General features: G+C 35.3%; 4 protein-coding genes and 2 pseudogenes across 5 annotated transcripts; 4 read left to right on the forward strand and 2 right to left on the reverse strand.

Annotated features, from left to right (window-relative positions):
* Window positions 1-287: 287 nt before the first annotated feature.
* LOC130503147 (proteasome activator subunit 4-like) lies at window positions 288-4,218 on the forward strand (the record flags this gene model as incomplete). Its single annotated transcript, XM_056997803.1, has 14 exons — window positions 288-456; window positions 528-571; window positions 671-713; window positions 797-930; window positions 1,057-1,151; window positions 1,245-2,134; window positions 2,264-2,545; window positions 2,645-2,740; window positions 2,830-3,008; window positions 3,102-3,183; window positions 3,304-3,428; window positions 3,567-3,659; window positions 3,753-3,906; window positions 4,036-4,218. Coding segments are annotated over 14 exons (2,428 nt in total), but the record flags the coding sequence as incomplete, so codon positions are not given.
* LOC108859142 (vacuolar cation/proton exchanger 2) lies at window positions 4,196-7,454 on the reverse strand. 2 transcript variants are annotated; one of them, XM_018632996.2, is made up of 13 exons: window positions 7,112-7,454; window positions 6,862-6,976; window positions 6,522-6,770; window positions 6,376-6,443; window positions 6,272-6,300; window positions 5,987-6,183; window positions 5,692-5,904; window positions 5,465-5,599; window positions 5,254-5,370; window positions 5,100-5,153; window positions 4,894-5,010; window positions 4,707-4,800; window positions 4,196-4,608 (listed from the first exon to the last, which is right to left on the reverse strand). In XM_018632996.2, the coding sequence occupies exons 2-13, from the start codon at window positions 6,904-6,906 to the stop codon at window positions 4,598-4,600; spliced, it is 1,329 nt and encodes a 442-aa protein (XP_018488498.1). In that variant the 5' UTR covers window positions 6,907-6,976; window positions 7,112-7,454; the 3' UTR covers window positions 4,196-4,597. The 2 variants fall into 2 exon arrangements, with proteins under 2 accessions (XP_018488498.1, XP_018488499.1); XM_018632997.2 differs by having other exon boundaries at window positions 7,119-7,453.
* A 2,946-nt stretch (window positions 7,455-10,400) lies between these two features.
* On the forward strand, window positions 10,401-11,307 carry LOC130503148 (chaperone protein dnaJ 11, chloroplastic-like). The gene has a single exon (XM_056997804.1). It carries the CDS (start codon window positions 10,511-10,513, stop codon window positions 10,994-10,996), a length of 486 nt encoding a protein of 161 aa, XP_056853784.1. The 5' UTR covers window positions 10,401-10,510; the 3' UTR covers window positions 10,997-11,307.
* A 367-nt stretch (window positions 11,308-11,674) lies between these two features.
* LOC130503149 (leucine-rich repeat receptor-like serine/threonine-protein kinase BAM1) lies at window positions 11,675-12,730 on the forward strand (annotated as a pseudogene).
* Window positions 12,610-14,601, reverse strand: LOC130503150 (uncharacterized). Its single transcript, XM_056997805.1, has 6 exons — window positions 13,938-14,601; window positions 13,537-13,828; window positions 13,218-13,445; window positions 12,971-13,125; window positions 12,779-12,872; window positions 12,610-12,677 (listed from the first exon to the last, which is right to left on the reverse strand). Exons 1-6 carry the CDS (start codon window positions 14,271-14,273, stop codon window positions 12,610-12,612), a joined length of 1,173 nt encoding a protein of 390 aa, XP_056853785.1. The 5' UTR covers window positions 14,274-14,601.
* A 2,923-nt stretch (window positions 14,602-17,524) lies between these two features.
* On the forward strand, window positions 17,525-18,057 carry LOC108834958 (leucine-rich repeat receptor-like serine/threonine-protein kinase BAM1; annotated as a pseudogene).
* Window positions 18,058-21,504: the final 3,447 nt, after the last annotated feature.

Here is a 21,504-nt window from a genome sequence, read left to right on the forward strand (position 1 = left end):
CTGTTTCGTACAGATGGGAACTTTTCTCCACCAGCATCCTTGACACTTTTGGTTGATGATCTTTTGACCCTCTGCCTGCACAATTATGAGACTGTTCGAGTGTGAGTACTTTTGACCCCACCTGTGGTTCAAATATGCATGTAAATAAATAATTGGTTATAGGCTAAGTTTGGGAGAGGATTTTGTCTGTAAATTTCTTCAACCAGAATTTCGTCTGTAATTTTTTCTACAAGGGCTTTCCTTCAATGCATTAATTGATTAAGGCTTTGCTTTATTGTGGTATTCAGGCTTGCTGGGAAATCTTTGCTGAAGCTGTTAAAGAGATGGCCGCCATTGCTTTCAAAGTGTGTTGGGTCCCTTAGTGAGAACTTGCGAAATCCGGATGCGCCAGAGAATGTAGTCCTTGGTTCTTGTAGCATTCTTTCTTCACAGAGTGTTCTCAAGCATTTGACAACGGTAGACATTTGGTGTTAGTTTTTTTACTCTATTTCCAATGGTAAAATCTTATGTTTGTTCTGCTACTCCAGGATCCAAAATCATTTTCCTCTTTTCTTCTGGGGATTCTTTCAAGGTAACCTTTTTACACTTCCTAGATCAGTTACTTATATTATTGGTAAGGACAAATATGCTTGTAAAGTTGGTGTTAAGATTTATTTTCAATCTTCTGTAGTTCTCATCACGAATCTATGAAATCCCAAAAAGCAATTATTGAGGTAAGAATTCACTCTTTGTTACCAGGGGGTAAATGCCTTTTTTCTTTCTTTGAGTTTTTGCCTGAAGGTTTTTATGCTTACAGCTTTTTGTCAAATATAACATTCACTTTGCGGGACTGTCTAAAAACATACTTCGCTCGTTGGATAGCTCTACTTCCGGAGATCTTGTTTCTCAGATCAGCGCCATGAGTTTTGATTCCTCTAGCTTGCATTGGAGGTAATTCTACTCTACCATTGATAAATTTGTCATTGGAAATAATTTTCATATACCTAGCTAAACTTTGAGTTCCCCAGCTCTCAGATCCATAGGTATGAAATCATTATGCTTTTTGTCTTATGCCAGGTACAACTTGATGGCTAACAGAGTGCTCCTTCTGTTAGCTATGTCCTGTAGGATGGACCCAACCTTCTCCTTCAAAATCCTTAATGAAACTGCTGGTACAGATATTAGTTGGTCGTAGATATGGGAAGTTTTTTTTCATGTTATTTGAGTTTCTCCTTCTTAACTAAGGTTATGTTGGTTATTCCCAGGACACTTCTTGAAAAACTTAAAGAGTCAACTGCCTCAGACGAGAATACTGGCAATTTCAGCTTTAAATACGCTACTCAAAGAATCACCTCATAAGATGCAAGGCAAGGATCAACCTCCTGTGTCTTCTCAAGAAAATGCCAACTCATCCCTTGATTTAGCATTGAGCCAAATTTTCCAAGAGGAAGGATTCTTCAGGGAGACTTTCGAAAGTCTTTCTCATATTCATATCACTGACACTGATAGTTCCTCTAGAGGTAATCATGGAAGTTCTTCCTTCCAGAGCATGGCGGACAAGTCAATCACTCGTTTCTATTTTGAATTTTCGGCTTCTTGGCCAAGAACTCCGAGTTGGATATCTTTGCTAGGAAGTGATATATTCTACCCAAGTTTTGCTCGAATCTTCAAGCGTTTAGCACAGGAATGTGGAGTGCCTGTGTTGCTGGCACTTAAAAGCCCCTTAGAGGAGTTCTGTAACGCCAAGGAGAGGCCAAAACAGTGTGTTGCTGCTGAAACATTAGCAGGTTTACTGCACTCTGATGTCAATGGTCTTGTAAGTGAGTGGGATAGCTGGATAAAGGTTCAGTTGCAGAATGTTATTCTTGGCCAATCAGTAGAATCCATACCGGAGTGGGCTACTTGCATACGTTATGCTGTCACAGGGAAAGGGAAACAAGGAACGAAGATTCCTATCATGAGACAACAAATTTTGGACTGTATTGTGGCACCATTGCCCCCAACTGCAACCACCACTGTTGTTTCAAAGCGGTATGCTTTTCTTTCGGCTGCATTGATAGAACTATCTCCACCAAAGATGCCCGTATCAGAAGTGAAGCTGCATATTGTGCTTCTTGATGAGTTGATCCATAATATGTCCCATTCCTCGGCACAAGTAAGACTTCTCACATTCATTTATTCATCTCTGCCTCCGTTTTCATACTGAATCATGCATTTGACTGTTTTTGACAATGGTCAAAATAAAATTCTGAAAAGTCTGTTACTTTTGTGTGACAATGAACAGATAAGGGAAGCTATCGGTGTAATTCTTTCAGTTTTATGCTCCAACATTCGGCTGCGGATGTCATATCAACAAAAACATCCATCTGAAGAAGGTAGAACAGATGTTGATAGCCAACTTAAGGAGGAAAATTGGTTCAAGTTGATCAGTGCAAGAGCGTCTGAAGCTGTTACGAACATTCAACAAGCTAGCATATCAGATAGTTTGGACACTTCAGCAGATGTAGATATGGAAAATGCTCAGTCAAATGGCGATTCTCTAGATGATGTTAAATGGATGGAAACGGTATTGGCTGTCTCGACTTTTCTGAAAGAATTTTCATTTTCTTTCGTCCTTTTTGGAGAAAGTATACTAATATCTCCTTTTCTTTAATCACATCTATAGCTCTTCCATTTCATTATCTCATCTTTCAAATCTGGGAGGTCTTCATATCTAGGAGATGTAATTGCGGGATTCCTTTACCCGGTGATATCCTTACAGGTATTAAGTTATATTTGATGGACTTTCTTTCTTCTAAATTTCTTGTCCATGGCTGGGAATCATGGAAGATTTATTTCAAACTATTGAAGGAAACATCGCATAAAGATCTGTCCACATTAGCTAAGGCAGCCTTTGAGCTGCTGAAGTGGCGGGTTTTCCCAGGATCTCATCTACAAAAAGTCATCGAAGTTATTCTTTCTTCTGCTGATGACTCTAACTGGCGGATAAGATCTTCAACCTTGACATATCTGAGATCGTTTATGTACAGGTAATATAGTTAATATATGATCTATGTAGCAAGATGACAACACGAAAGCTCTGTTGATTAACAAAGCTTATCTACTTTAACATTTCTTACTAGGCATACTTTCTTACTTGCTCATGAGGAGAAACAGAAAATTTGGAAAACAGTGGAGAAACTCCTTGTTGACAGCCAAGTAGAGGCAAGTTCTTGTTTTGCTTTTCTCCACTTCAGGCTTCAATCTTGTGAATTATACTTGTATCTGGATACATTAAGCGCTTAGGTATTGTACCTTATTAGAATGATATAATCTGGTCTTCAGGTACGAGAACATGCTGCAGCAGTTCTAGCAGGTCTTATGAAAGGAGGAGATGAAGATTTTGCTGCCGATTTTCGTGATAGATCCTATGCAGAGGCAAACTCGATCCAAAAGAAAAGAAACCGGAGGTTTTCCTTTCCTCCCTCTTAAGCATTTTCGATCTTTAACGTTTTGTTTCCAAAGATGATACTGGAAAAAAAAGGCTGTGATTTACATATTTTCTGTTTTTTAGAATATATCCAAAGAAACAAATGGGTGTGTTTCAGGAAATCAAGTTCAACTCAGTCCACAGCGGAGGTGCATGGAGCCGTTCTTGGTTTGGTAGCTTCAGTTTTGTCTGTTCCTTATGACATGCCCAGGTTCAAACATTTTTCTTCATTAGATTGTGTGATGCAGAGCTTAAAAACTTGGGAAACTCTGAATAATCTGAAACTTTCTTAAACGTGTTTCAGCTGGTTACCGGATCACGTGACACTACTGGCTCGTTTCGCTGGTGAACCCACGCCTATAAAATCTACTGTGACTAAAGCAGTGGCTGAGTTCAGGCGAACCCATGCAGATACATGGAACATCCAGAAAGACTCCTTCACTGAAGAACAACTTGAGGTAATGCCTTTGGAAATTCACGTGTTTTCTCCTTGATTAATAAAATGCATAAACAAGGAAACTTCTACATGTCTACTTCACACTATCAAACAAATTTAGATTAAAGAAATAATGTGCCAACATTTGCAGGTTTTGGCTGATACATCATCCTCGTCCTCGTACTTTGCTTGATTCTGTGTTGCAGAAATTCAGTTTGACAATAAGAATAATACTCTTTAGAATGAGCCAAATACATCTTTTGTACTCTTACATTTGTTATATACTATTTTTTATTTTATGCCCCAACAGATGTAATGAAAGACCTTAAAACCTTGGTTTCGGTTTACAACTTTACATACTCCACAACGAATGTTAATTAACTAAATGTGTTCTCGGAAATTTAAAAAAAAAAATCGAAACATGGTTGCTTGTTGTTCATTACAAGTCAGAGCAACGTGACAGCAAGAACACGAGAAACAAATCTTCGAACTTATGACACAGCAGATAAACAAAACGTGCAACCTTCTAAGGGACTAAGGGAATGCCAAGAGGAATTAACTTTGAAAAGTTAAACAAATTCAAGTTTATGGAAAAACCACATTAGAATCAGGTTTACATCTTTAGCATTTCTCCCCTCAAAACTTCGTGTTCATGGAATCATCAGCGTGTAATTAAGACCCAGCTTTGCTTCCACCAGACTCTTCCACGGAGCTTATATACCATCTAACCAATAATAATAATAATAAATGAACAACAACAGATCATGGAGAAATTGCAGCGAATTCTGGTATTATTAATCACTAATGAACCAACCAACTAACCTTGGTGAGGATCTTCGTGTACAAAGAAACTGGCAGCAACTATCAAGTAACAAAGAATGAGCATCAATCCTTTGAAGTAATTCGATGTCCCTTCCTGTTGTGTTTTACATATTAGATAGATGATCATCAGTCATTGTTTTGTTTTTTCCGTGTCACTCTAAAAGGTGGTGACTTAAACCAAACCCACCTGGAGGAAAAAAGCTACAACTATCACAGTTATGAACAGCATTGCCGTCTCAAAGAGCTGGAAGTTGAGGTCCATCTGCTCACCCATCATCCATCCAATCACCACACAGAACGGGACCTAACAATACCAACCAGCAACAAGAGATTATTTGAGCAAGCTTTGTTGGCCCTACTGCTCTTTGCAAAAATGTATTTAATGTCACATACCACGAACATGGAGATCTGGATAGAGGAACCAATAGCCACACCTAATGACAGATCCTGTAGATGTAAAAAAAGAAAAAAAGGTGTCTAAAATCAAACTGAGAATAAAGAGAGGAGGCCTATAGATGTTACAACTCTCAAGAACTAATCTGTCTACCAGTTTATCTTTCATGGCAAACATAATAGCTCCTGCATGCTCCGCTGCATTCCCAACGATAGGAAGCAATATGACACTGATGAAGGCTATTGGTATGTTCCAAGAAACCGATGCACCCTGTTGCATAGAGACCATATGCCACAAGTTGAATTAATTGAATAAACTCTAGCCAAAGTTAGTTAACTAGAGAAAAGAAACGTTGATTTATTACCTCAATGGCATCAACAAGATAGCCAGAGAGAAGAGAGACCCAAGCAGTCAAGATTGAGAGCCATATTATAGCTTCCCACTTAGAGATCTCTGGATCTTCATCTTCAGCACATGTCTCTTCGGTCTGGTTCGTTTCCTAGAGTTTACATCATATATCAAGTAAGACGGTAAGTCCTGGTCAAAAACAACAACTACACAAACCAATATTTTGAACAACAACAAACAAACCTCTTCAAGAGGGCTATAAGAACTAGACTGGCTCTTTAACTGGAAGAAAAGGTAAGCGGCATAGGCTATAAGCATTATGCAACTGCTGAACCTTGACAGGGCCAGCTCTGATGATCCGGCATGAACCTCGCTATGCGTGTAGTAAAGAACAGCAGGGAAGAGTATCCCCATGACAGCCATCAAAAGCAATCCTGAATTCACAACTGCTATTCCCTGGACGCAGAAAGTACAAGACCCGGTAAAGAAAAAAAAAAGGAGAATACATTGAAGTGTGGGGATAAGGATAACTACTGACTTTGTCAAAGACTTGGTCTTTCTGGTGAAACACAAGCCCTCCGCAGAAGAAAGCGCAGCCAAGTACAAGCAACATGTTAGACAGAATGGATCCTAGTAATGTCTGCTGAACAACACGTATCATTCCATTTTTCAAAGCGAATATCGATATGATCAGCTCAGTCACATTCCCGAACGTAGCATTTAGAAGACCTCCAACTGTAAAAAATTTCTTACATCATGTCAAAAAAAAAAATCATGAAAGAAAGAAAAAGGAAGTGCCTGTTTCAGAAGAACCAAGTCATACCAGTGGGACCCGTGTAAAAAGCCAGTTGCCTGTTTCAAAAACACACATAAGTCTCACAAGTGCTACAAGTGATGGTAGGGTAAGTTTGTGCTACAAGCGCTTACTCTGTGGCATATCCGAGACGTTCAGCCAATGGTGTAATGCCTATCAAGCTCAGCAAGAACACCCACCCCTGAGGCAAGAGATACAACACTTAGAGACAAGAAATCGAAACCACTAGTAGTAGTGCACTAGTTAACAATCTCTTTACCTTACTATCTATCATATAGTGGACCAATATTGCTAGAGGACCGAAAGGCAACAAGAGATTGAGTTTATTGGATAAAATAACGATCTTGATGCTCATAACCACGCTGTTCTTTGGTGATTTAGCCGTCGTGTGTTCATGGAAGCTCGGAGAGAGTGAGCCCTGCTCCATCAGAGAAGCTGCTTTAATCTGCGTGGCATCGTCTTCTCGTCTAAAAAGGCTTTTTTGCTCAAGTTCATTAACCGATCCCATCTGTTACACAGTAAATCATCTTTTTTTCATTAAGCAGTCCCACAGAAAGCTCAGATAAAGAGATAAAAAAGATATGTTGGCGTGAACTTACTTCAACTTGTGCTTCAATAAAAGCAGGAACTTTACAATGACTCATTACCCTCTCGTGGCTACCAAAAACATGGACCAACGGTATAAACTACTAGCCTCCGGTTCTTGTAAGAGATCTAAGTTGCAAAGATTAAACAGGATCACTAACACCACTTGTTACTTCACAACTTACAAATCAGTAAGCTAAAACCCAGATCTATAACCAGAAAAAAAATCAAGACTTGGTCTGATAAAAGATAAAAAGGGGCAACCTTTAACCTTGTAGTCAACGAAGGGTCAGAAGAAGAAGAAGAACAAGTTGCAAGCATAAACCCAATAACAAAGCAGACGACTTTGAGGTTTCTTCTTCTTGTTCTTGTTCTGATCTGATGAAGAGAAAGGAGATGTGGTCAAATAGTAGAATATAATTGAGGAGATTATGTGATCTGTATGTCGGTGAGAATCCCTTAGATCTCAGATGATGATGATGATGCTGCTAGTTGCAGAGCACGATCGAGGAAGTTTCCTTCTTTTTTTTCTTTTTTTTCAAAGTTGAAATCTTTCTTCATCAGTTTGAAGAAGAATTTTCTTTTTCTTTTTTACTAAAAGAAGAAACGTAAAAGAAGAAAGAAGAAGACAGAGATAACGGCGACGTTTTACCTTTTTACGACGGTCTCAAGAAATCTAAGCAAACTTTGTCTTAAAATATTAACCCGCCAATCTTTTTCTATTTCTGGTCAAGTGATGGGTTATATATTATGAAAGAGAGCCCATTACAATCATGTTAAACTAAGACGGCCCAAAACAAAGCCCAATAACAAATACGTTTATTTTACTTCTATTCCAGCCTACACATAAAGAGGCCTATGACCCGCGAATCTTCTAGCCCAACTTTCCCATGAACAATACTGTATAAGTTCTCACTTCTCGCAAGGAATGTAACTGACTATTCGCAAACGCTTCGATAAAAAGCATCGATAATTCACTTGTTTGTTTTAATTGTTTTCTGGCATATATATGTTTTGTAATAATTTGATTATATGTAATACTGCAATGATTTGTATCTTTGGATTGATAATAAAATGTTTAGCCGAAAAAAAATAATTATTAACAACTCATAGCCTTTTACTAGACCCAAGTTGGCTAATTAGTGTCGCAGTTTACATGGTTCACCCAACCATGAGAGAAAGGTAACCAGCCAACGTCTTTCCTAAAATAGTATAAACTGGAATTACGCAAATCCGGTTTATAAAGCTTTGGGGTTATTCACCTAACTTTGCTCAAAGTATGGATTCAATATAATTAATCCTATTAATTAAATAATTCTTAAAAAGGAATTCAATAATTCAATTTTATAAGAAGTTGAGAAGTGCTTTTCAGTTAAGCACATGGCCAGGTAGCTTCATATCGAGTTGTCGCTCCACTATACGCATTATACCGAGTTGTCCAGCTACGTCGTTTTTTCAATTATTTATCCACAAAACATCTTATTTAAAACAAGCCAAACACTAAATATATATATAAGTTAAGCTTCGAATCAACGACTTCGGGGGAATATAGTGATTAACTTGTGAAACAAAGATGTTGTTGCTATATAGCCAGCAAAACATCCACATATTAATACACAATAATCTATTTATCTGGACATGGACACAAGGACAACAAGTGTATTACAATCTACTACTAATCAACTATTGCATTAGGGACTCAGGGTAGTTAGCTGTGGATTAAGTGCAAGGATACACATTTTACTATCCTTTGCATTAGGGACTAAGTGCAGTTACTTGTGGACGTGTGGTTATCTTTGTGGTGACCCTTTTCAATTAACAAGTTTTCACGATGACTGGAAAAACAGTTGAATATAATTAGTTGATGGACTTGGTGCACAATCAAATTTCTCTTACTCCATCAGCTGTGTTCCTTGGCATTGATCGTGACATGAAGAATATCATTTCGGTTAGGAGACATAGCAAGAAGTTCTCGCCATTAATGGCGTTGTGGTTGAGATAAGCTTTGGCTTGTAGGTTTAAATTGTTGATCCATCTTGTTTTTATTTCTTTTTTGCCAAGATGGCTCATTGTCTAAGATGTAAAACTCTTCTATTCATTTATATGATATTTACAATTTAGCAAAAAAAAATAAATAATTAGTTGATGGTAGTAACAGAAATATAGTTGATTAATTTGCATATTTCAAGAAGGAAATTACGTAACGTAGAGCCAGCGTCTGTGGAACTTGGAGTACACTTTTCCCACCAAGTTCTTGAAACAAAGCAATAGTCCCCCCCCCCCCCCCCCCCCCCTTAACTACATAATTAAACAAAGCACCAATACAATCAACCTTATAGTTAATCATTTTACTATATTTGTAAAAATATACACGTTAACTATTGCTAGTCACTCATCCAAAAATAAACTAACGACCCATCTATTACATTTACTACTAAAAATATGTAATATGTCAACAACTAAACCATCGTTCAAACTAAACACATATCAAGGAGTATGTTATTGCACATAATCGTATTGTCTTCTAGAAGTCCATATCCATCTACCTGGCCTAACCGACACGTCCTTGTGAGTTGTGAGACACTTTTGTCTCTTTTCTCTCTACACTATTGCGACCGTAATAAAATGTACAAACGTAATAAATGGTTCTGCATATAAACACAAAAAAGCTTCTAGAAAGGCATTGATATTTATGAATTTATCTGACGGTGCGTTTGTTTTCCTTTGTTTTTTCTTTTCTGGTAAAATATGGAATAGATTATTTCCCTTTTCGTATGGATTATTTTCCTTAGTTGCAAAGATACTTTAATCTGTGCTCACACAACCGTTGATTTGCTGGGCATGATTTTTTTTCACATTATGTTTGTTTGGAATCGAATATATCTCCAAAGTACTTTTATAATCAGTGGAGATGACATTTATAATATATTATTATAGTACTTTATAAACACCATTTCCACATTTAAATTAATGGTTAGAGAATTATGATTGACTTTTCAAAAAATGCATCCTTTAATTTTAAAAACCGATTTAAATTTCATAAACATGTATAAACAAAATTTGTCAAAAAACATGTATAAACAAAAGAGTAATTATTCTGAAATTATGATAATACGAATAATAAGTATATACAGCTTTCAATCTTTACCGAAGCCCAGGCTGCTGAACCGAGCCGTTAAAGAGGGATTCCAGAAGGGCAATCTCTTGATCTGGATGACACGTCATCGTACCATCGACATCGAATAAAAGTAAATATAATATTACTCTCTCCGTTTCATATTAAATGTCGTTTTAGAGAATTTTTTTTCGTTGCAAAATAAGTATCGTTTTAAAGTTTCAATGCAAAATTTATTAACTTTATTCTCCATTCTATTTTTCTATTGGTTGAATTGTATCGGTAACGATATTTTTATATTGAAAATATGCAAAATTAAATATTTTTTTAATCCGTGTGCACAAATCTAAAACGACATTTATAATTATACAGAGAGAGTATTATTTAACAATTAAAGTAATGAATATTTTGGGCTCTATAAATAACGGCCGTTCCTCAATCCATCTCCTCTTGTGATTTCATATCTGCTTCTCAGACGAACTCTCTGCGCTTAATTCATAACGTTATCTTTCGAATTTGCCCCTCCAATTTTAACTTAATTACATAAAATGTCCGGAACTCTAATCTACTCCGCCGTTAACTCCCTTCGATTCTCCCCGGGAAACAGCCTTCCTCAGCCCAAAACCACCGGACTCCTCCGCCACAAAAACGCGCGGTTTCCCACCGGAGCCACGTCGTTCAGAGCTTCGGCAGCTCAAACTCTCGACGCCGAGCCAGCCGTAACGGCATCCTTTCGTCGGCAAGCGTCGAGTCTCTACGAACTGCTGAGAGTCGACGAGACGGCGTCGTTGACGGAGATCAAGACGGCGTACAGGAGCTTAGCTAAGGTTCACCACCCGGACGCGTCGGAGGAATCGGACGGACGAGATTTCATTGAGATCCGTAAAGCTTACGCGACGCTGGCGGATCCGACGACGAGAGCGATCTACGATTCGACGCTGGGAGCACGAGGGAGACGAGTGCACGCTGGAGCGATGGGTCGGGCGAGTCGGGTTTACACGACGACCCGATGGGAGACGGATCAGTGTTGGTAGTTTATAAGTCATGTTTTTTTTTTTTTACTTAATTTTCCCCTTTCATTGTTTTTTAATTAAGGGGTGAATAAGTTTTTTACCAGCTTTTTTTTTTTAATTTAGCTTTTTTTTTTTTTTTTTTTTTTTTGTCAACTGGTCACTTTTAGACCTTTAATCCTCAAACTGAGGTAAGTGGGGGTCGAACCCCCGACGTCAGGGCCCGAAGGCAGAGCTCAGCAGCCACTTGGCTACGAACGACCCGACTTTTTTAATTTAGCTTAAGAAGGTAACAATGTGTCACAGATGGTTAATGAGTAGAGAGATGTTCATTTTTTCTGATCTATAACAAAATCAAATAGTGAAAACAGAAACAAAAACAATTTTTTTTTCATTTACATTTTATGCATATCTTTAGAATTATAGTGTGACTTTAAACATCTCCATGTATTATTCCATATTTTACTCTAAATTAGTGTAATTTTATTTTTCTAATGTATTATTTTATTTCTTACTCCATAAAAGAATATTCACAAATATTCTTGGGCTCCTCGTTTGTTCCAGAGTCATAGCAAAGGACCTTTGTCCGCTTCTCTGAAGCTATTGCTCGTTCTTGGGCTCCTCGTTTGTTCCATCGCGTTTGATAATCAAAGGCGAGCGAGTCGCAAGCTTGGAAGCTAACAGCCTTCCAGAGACTAGACTTCACTTGCGAGATGTTTTGGATTCTCTCAAAGAAGACAACATCGTATAGGCAAAGGAGGAGCTGGGATCGTCTACAAAGGCGTCATGCCTAACGGTGATCAAGTCGCCGTGAAAAGACTCGCCGCGATGTCCCGTGGATCTTCCCACGACCAAAGCAGAGATTCATACCTTGGGAAGGATAAGATACAACAGGCACATCGTGAGGCTGCTCGTTTTTTGCTCTAACCACGAGACGAATCTGCTTGTCTATGAGTACATGCTTAATGGTAGTCTCGGTGAGGTGTGTGTTGCATGGTAAGAAAGGAGGACACTTGCATTGGGACACACGTTACAAGATTGCTCTTGAAGCTGTGAAAGGACTCTGTTATCTCCATCACGATTCTTCTCCGCTGATTGTTCATAGAGATGTTAAATCGAACAACATCCTCCTCCATTCAAACTTTGAAGCTCATGTTGCTGACTTTGGTCTCGCCAAGTTCTTACAAGACTCCGGTACTTCTGAGTGCATGTCTGTGATCGCTGGATCTTACGGCTGCATAGCTCCAGGTAATTAAAGAATCTTAAAGTTTCAAACTTTATGCTCTGTTTTCTAAATAGTTTATGTTGTTTTCATATTTCATAATGCTGTGTGTAGTCTATAATTTTTGTGGGACAGAAAAGAAGTTTAAACTTGATCTAATTTCATATTTTGTTTCAGATGAACACTTACTGTTTCTTCTTTCGAAACTTTAAACTTTGATCTAATTTAAAATTTCGGACAGCTTGGTATCCAAAAATGAAAAGAACTACCAAACAGTATCATAATCAGTGAATAAAATACTTCAAATTAAATATTTATACTAGAAACGAAAAGCAAAGAGCTGCTGCCGATAACTTCGTAACAAGTTCACCATTTTGGGGTTTGAGATTAACGTTGATTAGTAAGAAGTAACTGATTATGAAGAAGTCCAAAACCCGTACGGATCGCTTTCTTCATGCGTTTGCTCTTTCGATACCTTTTCGTCTACAATATATGACACATTTTTGAGTATACATGCGACTACTACCTAGTTCTTCAATATTGTACAATAATTGTTAAAAAAAAAAGAAAGAGAAAAAAAAAACTTGCCTCTCGGCAGTGATCTCGACGGTACTGAGTTACTCGGGCTAGCCTGTGGCTCTCAATAGTAGAATAATGATACGCAGGAATTCTCTTCTCCTGCGAGTGGGAAAAAAAGTTAAAACAGGGTTCTTACTTAAAAAGTTAGGTAAAGTTATTTATACAAAGAAGTGAAAGAGAGAGAGAGGATGCTTTACTTCTTGTGCATGTGCTTCATCAGTTGAGAGATGTGTCCTGAAATTATCAATGCTTTTGGTAGCAAAGCTGCAGAATTTGCAATAAAACATTGCTCTAGGTTCACCGCTTTCACTTTCACTGCACTTCTGAAGAAACTGTGCACTTTTCTCTGAAACTGCGGAAATGCAATTGAAAGAAAAAAAAGCTTAGAGAAAGACAGGGTGCATGGTGGGTGGGTCATATAGGTAAAACAGAAGTGGAGAGGACCTGAAAGTAATCTGTCCCAGAGCCACTCTGCAGAAGTGAGGAGGAATGACATTTTGGTAGGCCTAAATGAATAAGCCACAAAAAGGTTGTAATTATTCTCTTGGAGTAGATCGACAAGCAAATCTTCATACAAATGCACATGATTCGATATGATCATCATTATAGCAGCAGCCTGAGGAGGATTCTTATCATGCCACTTCCGCACATCTGAGGACACGCCTGTGAAATCTGTATCACCAATTAATAAAAGGAAAGCATTTCAGTTTTTAATTAGCGTAGAAATTTTAAATGCTAAAAAAGAAAGAAAAAAAGGACTAACAGGGAACGACGTGCACAGCATCCACACCAGTGGAAGAGAGAGCTTGGAGGGGAGTATGGTTATGGTCGGCATAGGCAGTGATTGAGACAGGACCAGAGTAGCCTAGTTCCTTAAATGCTGCTTCTAGACTGGGACGGACCCGACGAGCATCATAACCTTGGGGAAGGGGACAAGCGATCATGTCCCACCACACCTGTATTTTAGCTGTGGCGTATTCAGGAGTTGCCTTGTAGTTCATTCCCCAGCTCTCCGTTACACGTATGACTTCGTCGCACGTAGGGTTTACATACTCCTGCGAGTGGAGTGGTAGTTATTAATTAGACAGTCAAACATTGGTTTTGTTTTGTCCCTATATATGTACATATTATAGACAGACAAAAAAAAATCGAGAGGATGCATACTTGTCGTAAGTGCTTATAACTCGAGAGATGCTTCTTGAATTTATTCACGTTCCGGCAATCGAAATTGCACGAACTGCAATACAACTTGGCACATTGAACAGCACGTAGTCTGCTTGGTTTACTATTTAGTAAACGTTTCCAGCACCACTCTGCACTTGTGGAGAGGATAATTGCAACAGTAGGAACCTCAAATGAATAAGCCAGAAAAAGGTTGTATCGCGTCCGTTGTTGTAGCCGGAGCAGATCCCAATCGAAGACACCTTGCAGCTCATCTGATATGATCATCATTGTTGCCGGAGGAGGATTCTGACCTCGCCATTCCACCTTGCAGCTCATCTTACATGTATGTATTTAATTAGTTGATATATCCAAAACTAATTTATACATAAAAAAAATAAAAATAAAAAAGTTCTAAAGATTTGTGTAACTAACCGGTTCTGGTGTGTGCTAAAGAGACTCCAGTGTAAAAGAGCCCTTTCAGGTTGAAATCGCAGGTTTTTGTTTGGTCACCATAGGCAGTGATGGAGACTGGACCAGAGTAGCCTCGTTCCATGAACGCCCCTTCTAGTCTCTGTCGGATCTGACTAGCATCATACCAATCTGGAATCGGACAGTCCTTCATGTCCCACCACACCGCTATTTTAGCTGTCGCGTATTCAGCCCTCGCCCGCATCCTGTAAACGCTGCTTTTTTAGCTCAACACAAGATACATGTCCTCATTTATAGGTCTTTAGGTTTCCGATGATTTTTTTTACTTAATTTCCCCCTTTCATTATTTTTTAATTAAGGGGTAAATAAGTTTTTTACCAGCTTTATTGTTTGATGTTTTAATTTAATAAAAAACATAAAATAATAATCACTTTATTATAATTTTATTATTTATTTGGATACGTTGTGTAAGATTTATTTTATAACTAAAAATAATTTTCATACATAAGTTCAAGTTAAAATTTGTATTTTATAATAATGGCACATAAATGAATTGTTATCAACTTACTACTTGGATTAGAAAAAAAACATTATATCTAAATGTTTGAATTGAACCCAATCTAAAATAAGAAATTGAATGAAAAATAAGAAAAATTGAAAGTCGAATCAAGTAAATGATAACATTATACATTTTCTTATGTACTAATCTAATGATTTATTAAATAAGTTTTTAAAAATTTATTTTGCTTGAATTTTTTTTTAAAAAGGAAAAATAATCTATTTTATAAATATCCTTTTTATTTACAGTAAAAATAAAAAATAATATTAAATACTCTTTTATATTTTTGATTAGGATAAAATAAAAGTAATCTATGATTTTAGCTAAATCATAGATTTATTATTAAACAGTTTGGTGTATTATTAGGATTTTATCATTCATTTTAAATATTATTTAACTACATTTTTTCTTTTATAATTCTCTTTTTCATGATTTTCTTAAAAAAAGAAAATTATTGTTCATATAGCTCTTACTATTTTCATTTTAGATTTATAAAGAAAATTACTATTAATTTACTATTTTATGGAAATATTTTTATTTACAATAATTTGTTTCGCAGAAAAAACAAAATTACTATTAATTAATTATAAATTGTAAAAACATTAATCTTATTAAAATAATATTTTTATTTTATAATTCTATTTGTTCACGATTTTTAAAAAAAGGAAAATTAGAATTTTTTGAGAGGAAAAATTATTTTCATAATACCTTTTACAATTTTCATTTTAGATATAAAAAAGGAAATTTATTATTAATTTACATTTTGTATGGGATTTTTCATCTACAATAATTTTTCACAAAAAGGAAAAATACTATTAAATAATTATTTATATGAAAATTTTTATTTAACACAAAAAGGAAACTTAGAATTTTTTGGAAAGAAAAATTATTTTCATATAGCTTTTACAATTTTCATTTTTTGATTTAAAAAAGGAATTAATTTACTATTTGTATGGAAATTGTTTTACTTACAATACCTTTTCTAAAAAAGGAAAATTACTATTAAATAATTATTTATAATAAGATTTATCTAACACATATTATAATCTTAAATATAAAATTGTCATGTGTCACAATCATGTTAATTACTAACAAAAAGAACAAAATTACTATTAAATAATTATTTATAATAAGATTTTATTTAAAACATGTAACAATCTTAAATATAAAATTGTCATGTGTCACAATCATGTTAATTACTAATTTTGAAGAACCAAACTTTATATAATAAAAAATCCTTACAAAAAAAATTGTATCGTATTTTAACACATGTCACAATCTTAAAAATTTATTGACACATATCGCAATCAAAAAATTAAAATTACTATCAAATATTTTTAACAGTATATAATATAAAAATGGTAATTTGTAAATTTCCTTTTCTAAAAATACTAATTCATAAATTGAACTTTAAAAAAACTATTTTTGTAAGACTATTTATTATGTTAGGATTTGTTTCAAATGGAACACATTCTATTTTATAAATCTATTTTTATTTACAATTTAAATCTCAGGTTTTTATAATTAGTTTAGAAAATTTTTAAACTACTATTTCTTTCATAATTCTGTTTTTCATGATTTTTTTTTTTTAAAAAGGAAAATTATAATTTAAAAGGAAAATTATTTTCATATAGCTTATGCAATTTATATTTATTATTTAAAAAAGGCTTACTATTAAATAATTATTAGTATATAATTTTTTTCGTTAACAATTATTTTGTATAAACCTTAAAAAGGAAAAATACTATTAAATAAATATTATAATTATATTTGTTCATAATTAAGGAAAATTATGTTCGTATAACGTTTAAATTTTCTATTTTCTGGACATAAAAAAAGGAAAATAATATTAAATAATTGTTTGTATGAACTTATTATTTGTTTACAATATTTTGTTTAAAACTTAAAAAGGAAAAATACTATTAATTAACTATTTATATAAAGTTATAACTTAACACATGTCATAATCTTAAATATACAATTATCATGTGTCGTGATCATGTTAATTAATAACTTTGAAGAACCAAGCTTTATATAATAAGATTAATCTAATTTCTCTTCATCATATGCAATTTTCTAATTAAAAAAAAAATTATAAGAAACCATCAAATATGTTGTTCTTACAATAGTTTTGTGTGGACCGGTATGTCTTATAAGAAACCATCAAAAAGGAAACCATAAGAAACCGGTATGAGGATATTAAACTACTTGAACATGTCGAGAAACCATCTCGTCGGATCCGTCCCCGGCTCGATCTCGTCGATGCAGAGCTGCTTGACGTCGCTTGATTTCTCTTACAACAATCTCTCCGGTTTGGTCCCGGAGACCGGACAGTTCAGCTACTTCTCAACTACACGTCCTTCTTGAGGAACCCTGACCTCTGCGGTTCTTGTAAAGACAGTGTCGCTCACCAGAGTCATAGCAAAGGACCTTTGTCCGCTTCTATGAAGCTATTGCTCGTTCTTGGACTGCTCGTTTGCGGTCGCGGCGATAATCAAAGCGAGATCGTTAAAAAAGGCGACTCGCTTGGAAGCTAACAGCCTTCCAGAGACTAGACTTCACTTGCGATGATGTTTTGGATTCTCATCAACGAGAGTACATGCCTAATGGTAGTCTCTGTGAGGTGTTTGTTGCATGGTAAGAACGGAGGACACTTGCATTGGGACACACGTTACAAGATTGCTCTTGAAGCTGCGAAAGGACTCTGTTATCTCCATTACGATTCTTCTCCGCTGATTGATTGTTCATATAGATGTTAAATCGAACAACATCCTCCTCCATTCAAACTTTTAAGCTCATGTTGCTGACTTTGGTCTCGCCAAGTTCTTACAAGACTCCGGTACTTCTGAGTGCATGTCTGCGATCGCCGGATCTTACGGCTACATAGCTCCAGGTAATTAAAGAATCTTAAAGTTTCAAACTTTATGCTCTGTTTTGTCTCTGTTTTCTAAATAGTTTTTGGTGTTGTTTTCTGTAGAATATGCGTATACGTTGAAGGTAGATGAGAAGAGCGATGTGTACAGTTTCGGTGTGGTTCTTCTAGAACTAGTCACCGGGAGAAAACCCGTCGGGATGAAATTTCGTCCTACCTTCAAGACAAGATTAAAAGGCCACTTTGGATCGTTGACTTAGGAATAGACATTGAAATGTTGTTTATGTATACGTGGGTCAGTGCTATGAGCTTTGATCACAACAACATCTAACTAGCACTCACAGTTCTAAATTTTGTTATTCTTTCTTTTTGGCATTAGCAATTGATCCATAACACCTCGATTCATCATTCAAGTTTCGGTCAGATAGTAGATTAAGTCTATGTTGCTGGAAAGACTTAGACGAGAATATCTCTATAGGCAAATAATAACTTTCAAAAATCTTGGGCTTTTCTTTGAGAAATCTATTAGTCTAGATTAACATATAGTTGAAACATAACTATTACATATTTTGAAAGCTATCATAATTCAATGAGCATAACTCAAATTTCATATTTCATAATGCTGTGTGTAGTCTATAATTTTGTGGGACAGAAAAGAAGTTTAAACTTGATCTAATTTCATATTTCGTTTCAGATGAACACTTACTGTTTCTTCTTTCAAAACTTTAAACTTGATCTAATTTAAAACTTCGGGCAGCTTGGTATCCAAAAATGAAAAGAACTTCTAAACAGTACCAGAATCAGTGAATAAATACTTCAAATTAAAATATTTAGACTAGAAACGAAAAACAAGAGCTGCTGCCGATAACTTAGTAACAAGTTCACCACTCTGGGGTTTGAGATTAACGTCGATTATTAAGACGTAACTGCTTATGAAGAAGTCCAAAATCCGTCTGGATCGCTTTCTTCATACGTTTGCTCTTTTGATACTTTTTAGCCTACAATATATGACACATTTTTTAGTATACATGCGACTACGTACTTTTTCAATATTGTACAATAATTGTTAAAAAGAAAGAGAAAACACGAATGCTATAGCCTATGTACAATATATGTACACTGTCATTTTTGAGTATACAATATTTTACAATATTGCGACTACGATACTTTTTAACCTTAAAAACACATATGTTATAGCATGTGACATGGGCAGCGGCATTGAGTTCTAGCTTTCCTCCCCAAGAGTTAGTAGTCTCCATCCTCTCAAGATACTCGTCATATGCCGACGGTAAGTCAAGTGCATAGATTCCTCATCATCATGGATTTGATGCGATAGTGAGCGAAAGAGACAGTTTCCATCAGGTTCAATCTCATGGACATGAAACCATAGTTGGTAAAAACTCTCGGCTGCTTACTGAATAAACAAAAGAGCACAACGACTTAGCCCAAAGGAGAAAACTCTCATTTTTGTGTCTTTTTCTGTCTGTATTCTCGGCTCTAAAAGGTTGGTAATATCAACGACGCAAACGCAAATGCAACCGCAGTGTTAAAATATCTTGTTCTTTTTTAAAAAATTGAAAAAGCTTTTCTCTTTTCATGTTAAATTACTTATGTGCCACTGAAAGCCAGAAATTGACCTTGTCATTGTCGGTTATTCGTTAAATGGGCTCTTGTCGGTGTTAATTATGTCCTAAAGTTTCTTTTAATATTTTTAATAGATCACAAGATAACTCATTTAAATTGTGATCAAAGTGATCGAAATTAAAGTTTACATATTAAAACATATATATGTAAGTGTTTGATAGCTTACAAAAACAAATGTGGTTTGGAACTTAATTGGTTGAGATTATACCATTATATGATTATGTTTTTGCTTTAACATCTAAGAGATTTGTTCGGTCTAAAATTAGAATTGATCTGTATGAAAATAATAATTATTCTATTATTTAACTATTTATTTTTGAAACTTATTGAATTTGAAGTTTCTAGTGGTTGTAAAGTATTTTGATGAACATTATTAGTTAAAAACATAAAATCCAGATCTCATAAAAATTTAGATGGTATATTGAAGTGTTCGAAGTAAAATCATAATAATCATTTTATATGACTCAAAATCATCTAAAAGTTCATGGAAATCAAATCATCTCAAATACATGATTCTATACATTGGTCTTTGCTATTGTTCAAGGAGAAATTTCTTAAAATACTCTAAGTTCGTTATAATTTTCAAAAATTCACTCAATCAATTATTTTTTAATATTTGGATTCATGAGTTAGCGACTATTGTTTAATGTTTAGTAACATATGATGAATATGGGTTTATAAATTTTATAAATTTTATAAATGTTTTATAAATTATTTAAAATATTTTAATAAATGATTTATTTAAAGGTAATTTAATTTTTAACAGAAATTTAAAGTATTCATGATAACAATTATTTTTATGGGTAAATTGAAAAACACAAACTTGTGGTAAAACTATAAATTTCCACCTAATATTTGGATCCTCATTTTATGAGTGCATGTATGAGCATTTCATTATGCACTTTATTAAATATTAATAAATAAATTTTAGAAATCATTAATGTTATATTTTTAATTATATAAAATTAAGAATTTTAATTTATAAATATTAAGCTATGACTTGGTTGAAAATGCCTCTTCAGCTTGTCGCTCAGTTAAGTCAAGTTTCTGCGAACTTTTCGATGACCCAGAATCAGCTGATAGGAGCCACCCTACCCTTCTTCACTATCTGGGACGCAAATCTTCATGTTTCGATTAAGAGGACCCTGCAGGAAAAACATCGCCAGCACCGACAAAGTTAGCAACTAAACAGAAAGATAAGCTACTGTATAACATGTAAAGTCAACATAACATGGGTAATTAAGGCTGAGAAAAGTTGGTACTATTAAGTTAAGAAATCACCCCCGTGATGAGTATGACGTGATCAGCGATCAAGTCTCTCAGGGGATGTAACGAATGTGGCTGAATTAACTGGATGGCCATCATGAGGTTTTAGAACTGATGTGAGAACAAATAAAAAGACAATCCAATCCTCACATTAGATATTAGACATAATAATCTAATATATATATATATGGTCAAATTCATTTACTATGAAATCTTTTGAGAATAACGACTCAACAACAAATATGTGACTGGCTTAGTCCCAAAATGAACAATATCATACTAAGCAAATTATTGGATATCTAATGACAGATGTTTGGATCTAGTTGAACATCTGGCCTTCAGGACGGCACTCGGTCTGGTTCTAGTAGAACATCTGGCCCAGGAGTGCATCTGATATGTCGTAACAACTGCAAATGGTTGTGTTTTAAAATCTTGCCATATCTTAACCTGTTGGTATAATGAAGAAAGGAGTGAGAGTCAAGTGCACACTAAAGCACTAGCTGTTGCAAAATGTGGTCAGGTTGAAAAGAGAGACAATATACACAGTGCACTTCTGAGTTGAAATGTTCCAAGTCCAAAAATGAGTTCGAATGGCAATGTCAACTGCACTAGCATAACAACACTAACAGGCTGACGGGTTCCAATTAAATAAACTGCAACTTCCACATATCTTCAGAAATGTCTCATAAATGATGGAATTCGGGAGACTCGAGAGTAAAAAGCGAATTCAAACCGTGCCCATCAATGGAAGAAGAAACGAGGTGTGTGGTCATCCATTGCCACATTGATAACGACGA

This window comes from Raphanus sativus, unplaced genomic scaffold (genome assembly GCF_000801105.2).
Source record: "Raphanus sativus cultivar WK10039 unplaced genomic scaffold, ASM80110v3 Scaffold0835, whole genome shotgun sequence".
NCBI lineage: Eukaryota > Viridiplantae > Streptophyta > Magnoliopsida > Brassicales > Brassicaceae > Raphanus > Raphanus sativus.

Bases quoted from the DNA above. Each gene is read 5' to 3' on its own strand.
- LOC108859142 (XM_018632996.2), bottom strand. From the start codon at position 6,906: ATGAGTCATTGTAAAGTTCCTGCTTTTATTGAAGCACAAGTTGAA. The intron at 6,771-6,861 runs GTAAGTTCACGC...ACTGTGTAACAG, and splicing joins TTATTGAAGCACAAGTTGAA to ATGGGATCGGTTAATGAACT. The intron at 5,600-5,691 runs GTTTGTTTGTTG...TGTAAACTCTAG, and splicing joins CTTATAGCCCTCTTGAAGAG to GAAACGAACCAGACCGAAGA.
- LOC130503148 (XM_056997804.1), top strand. From the start codon at position 10,511: ATGTCCGGAACTCTAATCTACTCCGCCGTTAACTCCCTTCGATTCTCC.
- LOC130503150 (XM_056997805.1), bottom strand. From the start codon at position 14,273: ATGAGCTGCAAGGTGGAATGGCGAGGTCAGAATCCTCCTCCGGCAACA. The intron at 13,446-13,536 runs GTTAGTCCTTTT...TTGGTGATACAG, and splicing joins TGCTGTGCACGTCGTTCCCT to ATTTCACAGGCGTGTCCTCA. The intron at 12,678-12,778 runs GTTTTTTTTTTC...CATATATTGTAG, and splicing joins AGATCACTGCCGAGAGGCAA to ACGAAAAGGTATCGAAAGAG.